General features: G+C 44.1%; 1 protein-coding gene across 1 annotated transcript in view; it reads left to right on the forward strand.

Annotated features, from left to right (window-relative positions):
* LOC139737855 (chondroitin sulfate synthase 1-like) overlaps positions 1-5,682 on the forward strand; it is an 80,773-nt gene extending 75,091 nt beyond the window's left edge. Inside the window, exon 2 of the mRNA XM_071648525.1 lies at positions 4,084-5,682. Coding sequence (XP_071504626.1) covers positions 4,084-5,682 — 1,599 coding nt within the window. The remainder of the gene's footprint in view (positions 1-4,083) is intronic.
* Positions 5,683-6,000: the final 318 nt, after the last annotated feature.

Here is a 6,000-nt window from a genome sequence, read left to right on the forward strand (position 1 = left end):
ATGTTTTTGAACATTTCTAAGTGAGATAATGAGAAACCTTTTATGAAATATGAAAGAGCATGTAATTTTAAGAAGGATTCAACATTTATCTGATGAAAATTGGTTTTCAAATGGCTCAGATATCCAAAAAAGTGGTAATAATAAAAGGCGACGAGCCACACCTTTTATTAGGATCTCTTTGTTTCACCTTGTTTTTGGATGTCTCAGCCATTTCAAAACTGATTTTCATCAAATAAACTTTTGATACCCCGTACAATTGCATGCTCTTTGACATCTCGTAGAGTGGTTTCTGAATATCTCGCAAAACGTTAGAAGCTAAATCCTCACCTCAACCAGAACTGTACATACCCTTTAACCCTGTGTGTGCTTTGAGTGCTGATTGGCACAGAAAACCCCCATAGCATTGTACACACTGTCCAAAGTCCGTGGCACAGACAGGAAAAGGCACGATTCATGAAAGATTTATAAACTCTTGACAGGTACAAGGTGAAGAATTCATTTATCATCTAATCGTTTAATGTGAAAGTATTTCGCAATTGTTGTAAGTGACTATAGAATGTTATCCTCTAACCACTTTCATAGTCATAAGTCAATGCCATCAGAAGCCTACCTTTTGCTGCTGACCTCCTGTAGGACATATTGAAAGTGATTCCTGCCTTGGAAGATTAATGTTCATATTCATTTATCATTTATTTAAATGCATGGAAAACTTGTCTGGCAGTTATTGCATATTTTGAGTCATGGAAAATTGTATTGTGGAGTTTCCCCTGTTGTGATTGACTACAAATTCCACTTTCTACAATCATGGATAAATGGTCCCTGTAGCTACATGTATCCATGGTTTCTCAGATTGCTAGAGCTTGATAAACTGAGGCGATGTGTCTTTGCATTCTTGGACCAAACATGTGATCATTTTTCTTTTTTTTCCACTCATGAATGCCTGTTGCACTTCTTGTGGTTGTGATGATGATGACAATGATGACAAGATTGTGATGATGATGATGATGACGATGATGATGACGACAACGACAAGAAGATGATGATGATGATGATGACGATGATGACGACAAGATGATGATGATGATGACGATGATGATGACACGATGATGACGAGATGATGGTGATGATGGTGACAAGATGATGATGATGATGCTGTTGTTGTTTACATGAGCGCAGTAGACAAATTCATGCATGGAATGCCATGTGATTTCCACAACTGTAACTACCCTCACAATTTTAACAAAAATAACGACAACACAGCGACAACAGAGTCTAGGGGGTTCGAGGAGGGTTCAAGTGGATGTGTGATACATATTACCAGGGTATAACTTTAGAGTTTCCTGTCTGTTTTCCTCATCAAAAAGGGAGAACATGGACTTCTTTGTTTCCTCACACCTTGAGATGGAATGGCTAGACTATTGACCTCTTCACCAGAGGGGGTGGGGGTGGGGGAGGGATGCGGGGGTAGAGAAGGGAAGGGGGAGCTGATGTCTGCGGTTGTCATTCAGAAAAAATACCAGTGCACAATTGCCTGAGGGGGGTTTTCCTTAACAGATACTTAACCCTAATTTGGTAAACTCAAAAGATAGTTATTGAACAGCTGGTTTCCAGCAACCAATCCTATGAGTTGATGCCTGTATGATTTTTAATTGGAAGGCCTGTTCACACATACACACACCTCCGTACACAAAATAGAAGGTTTTTGAAAATTTATTTTTCCGACATGATATATCGTCGTGCGCATGGCGGATTGTCGTTACAGTGTGGGAGTGTGCATGGCAGATTGTCGTTAGGGTGTGGGAGTGCACATAGGGTTAACAACAGTGCACTAACAACAATCTGCCATGCGCATGACAATATGTTACCTATGTGTGGATGTAAGGGATTATAAATTCTCGCAATGTACATCTCAGTTTTCCCCCAAAAATGAATGTTCCAGCTTGATTTCCCCCCCCCCCCCACCACCTTTTTTTTTTTTTTTTTTTTTTTTTTTTGGGGGGGGGGGGGGGTTAACTGAGGGTAAAGAACTAAATTTCCAAATTCCAGCCATATCCCACAAGGGATCAAAAAACAGTGCGAGATCTCTCTAAGAAATGACGCTCTTGTGAAGACTCTTCATAAGCCATACATAGAGCTTGCTAAACTGCACACCTCAGTGATACAAAGTAGTTGTATGGCAGCGAAGGGAATGTGCAGTTATGTTACAAACAGACTCAAATTTCGTCCACGAGCTGACTTTCGTAATCCTTTATGCTTATTGTATGGGCCATCTGAAGGACCTTCACCCCCCCCCCCCCCCACACACACACACGTACACACTTTCCATTCATCACACATGTCAAACTGCCTCAGAATGTACATTGATGATAGCACCACAAGAAAAATGTTGGTGAAGACAATCACAGGCCCTTGTCCTGGGATGAACTCCTCCTCCTCCTTTGCAGGAAGTGCTCAAGGCTGAATTTTTGCAGTCTTCTGGAACGGGAGACTTTCGCCCACTGGTGGGATGCAGGGCTCAGAGTAATTGATCATGCTATTTTTCTCGAGCTCATTACGTACTTTAACCCATTGACTGCGAGTCCCGAGTGTACTCGGGCAGGTGTTTGTGGCAAATGGGCGTTGTAGCAAAATCAGTCCGTCCTCAATGGGTTAAGGAGCGCAGCTAAGGTAGCGGATGTTCTGAAGAGGAGACAGAGCTTTTCTTCGCCCAGAACTTCCAGAAACTTGACTTCATCATTCAGAAAAGGGTCAAAGTGGCTGACTGAAGTTTTCCCAAACTTTGAAGGAAATCAAAAATTTTCGTCATAGCATCCACCCATAAGAGCTGTTTGCTACTGAAAATTTGTACTGACATTATCATCCTTCTGAGTCACTGACATCAAACTTTCTCTTTCTTCTTTTCCTGAAGAAAGATTATTTTTAAAAGTGTTGTCTTTGTGCAGTGTATGTCAGCTGGGTGCAAAGCTGTTAGTTTGTTTCAGAAGTTTGACAAGGTGGTATACAATATCAGAAGAAAATACGATGTAACAATTTAGCAATATTTCAGATAAAGGAAAATGTCGGTTTCACTTGTCTCATATAGTAAGGCTTATAAGAAGATTCTTGCCATACATTTCTTTATTTGTTAGAAGAGAGATGTTGTCTGTGTGTGTGTGTGTGGGGGGGGGGGGAGGGTATAAGATGAAATTTCCAAATCAAAAGGATGAATTCTCACAATTTCTGAAACCTGTGAACAGGATTCCCTCCTGGAAAAAGAGAACATACTCTCTCTTGCAGGCCAGTTTTTGATTAGTTAAAGGCTGGCAGCCCACCTTTTTTCCATGAACTGAACATTCCCCCATCACCCCTCCCCCCCCCCCCCCCAACTCCCCCAACCTACCTTGCCCTCCTCATGCCCCTACCCCCTGGGATAGTGGAAGAGTGTCATAAGTACAGACAGTTTGTAACCTAACTCCTGTAATGTCTCACAGTCTGACTTGTATATGGATTTAGGCAATCCAGGACAAGAAATTAGGAAGCTGCAGCTTTGTCGTTTTGTTTTGTTTTGTTTTGTTTTGTTTTGTTTTTATCAGATGAGGCAATGCAAGCCATAACTATTTAAGTGACTCTCATTCACCTTTCTTTTCTTTTCTTTTTCTTTTTTTTTTGGGGGGGGGGGAAGAGGGAGGGAGGAGATCTTTTGTTCTGTTTGATTTTTTGATTTTTTTTTTTACCTGATTTGACTTTTTTCAGACCTGTTCAGACTTGTTGAATTATGGAAATATATGGGCAAGATTGGGAATGTAGAATAGTAGAACAGTGTGCATTGTTATGACTGCAAGGAAGTGACTACGGAGGTGTGAGTAAGTTTCATGTAGTAAAATTTGACAACTTCTATGTGCAAGAAAGTTTGTTGTCGGGGGGGGGGGGGGGGGGGGCCATGACTAGTTTTTTTCCACATATCAACACATTTTACATTTGCCACAGTCAATTGTTACATACAATAGGTCCATCCCCAGTAACTGTCAGTACACCTGTGCCATTAATGTTGATGCACTCTATGAAGAAATTAATCATCATGTTACCTTTCTCTTCTCTTTGCAGATGCAAACACTGTTCTACAACAACTACAGCGTTGGGGACACTGCATTCACTGGTGACCTGCAGCGCCTGGAAGTGCACAACGCCATCACGATGCACCCTGTAAAGCGCACGCCCTACATTTATCGCCTCCACAACTACCTCCAGTCGGTGAAGGTCAATGACCTGCACATGAAGATCGCCAAGCAGTACCGGGAGATCCAGGAGCTGAAGGAACTGCTCCATGAGGATGGGGAGGAGTCGGTGACAGCGCTGGACCAGGATGCTCAGCGCTTTGGTACACCGATAAGCCTCAACAAATACATACCGGATAGCCACAAAGAGGTCATACCCTGGACGTTTTTCTCGCGGTATGTTTACCAGAGTCGTCACGACAGCCCAAGGCAGGGGCTGACGCAGTCCATTCGGACCGGTCTCAAGGACATTGTCATGCAGGTGATGACACTGATCAATGCCAACTCACAGAAGGTGGGTAGGACGATAGAGTACAAGGAAATCCTCTACGGCTACTCCCGAGTCACCCCAAACCACGGGGCTGACTACATCCTGGACTTGCTGTTGATCTACAAAAAGCACAGGGGAACAAGTAGGACTCTTTCAGTGAGGCGACATGCCTACCTCCAACAGGCCTTTGGGAAGATAGAATTTCAGGAGGAGGATGATGGTGAGGAGAATCATGTGCCTGCCACGGGAGGCTTCCAGAGTTCGCTGAATCTGTTTGGACACAAGACAAATTCAGACACTGCTGTACAACTTGGAAGGAGTCCACAGAGAATCAAGGAGACCATCAATTTTGTGATGCCATTGGCTGGACGGCTAGAAATCTTCCAACGTTTCATGAGAAACTATGAACGTGTGTGCTTAAAAACCAATGAGAATGCCAAATTATTAGTTATACTGTTCAAGAAGGCAACAGACGACCCCTCGGCAGACATCATCAAGACCTTGAGTGACTACCAAAAGATGTATCCACACAAGGAGCTCAAGGTCATCCAGGCTCAGGGGGATTTCAGCCGTGGTCTAGCCCTGGAGCTGGGTGCCTCGCAGTGTGGCCCAGAGGCCCTCATGTTCTTTGTAGATGTAGATATGTACCTCTCCCAGGGGTTCCTCAACCGGTGCCGCATGAACACCTACCGCACCAAGATGGTCTACTTTCCGGTGGTCTTCAGCCAGTACAGCCCGGACATTGTGTTCGGGTCAGAAGCGCGGCAGGGCAGCCAGCTGGTGATCAACAACGATGCCGGCTACTTCCGCCACTTTGGCTTTGGCCTGGTGTGCCTGTACCACAGTGACCTAAAGGAGGTTGGGGGGATGAACAATGCCATTGTGGGGTGGGGTATGGAGGATGTGGACCTCTATGAGAAGTTTGTGCGCAGCAACCTGACAATATTCCGTGGGCCCGATGCTGGACTCGTGCACATATACCACCCCGTTATATGTGACCCAAGGCTAGAGGCCAAGCAATATCAAATGTGCATAGGATCGCGTTCCAGTACATATGGGAGCAACATGCAGCTAGCGAGACTTTTACAAGAAATGTCGCAGGATACAAAGTCCGGAAAAGTGATAGACAGCCATGAAGATGACTACAATGGTAGATAGCATCAACTGAAACATGTTGATTGTAGCCTCCCCCCCCCCCTCCCCCCCAGCGATAGCAAGTAATTAGCCATATTGGACCTCAATGTGAGCTTCGCAATTTGCTTTGTAGGAGCTATCCTCTTAGCACATTCTAAACCAAAACGTGTGTGTGTTTTACATCACCTTCTATAAGACAGTGAGATACTGTGGTAGCCCACATTTCTGCAATGCTGATGGACGTCACAATCAGTGCGATGTGTATGAGGGGTTGCTTGAAGTTCGCAGTTATTCGTCAAAAGAAATGTGCAAATTGGTGCTCGAACTCGTGTTTTATGGCCA

The sequence above is a fragment of the Diadema antillarum genome, unplaced genomic scaffold, assembly GCF_040938485.1.
Source record: "Diadema antillarum isolate AM-2024a unplaced genomic scaffold, OU_Dant_1.0 seq00000710_RagTag, whole genome shotgun sequence".
NCBI classification, from domain to species: Eukaryota; Metazoa; Echinodermata; class Echinoidea; order Diadematoida; family Diadematidae; genus Diadema; species Diadema antillarum.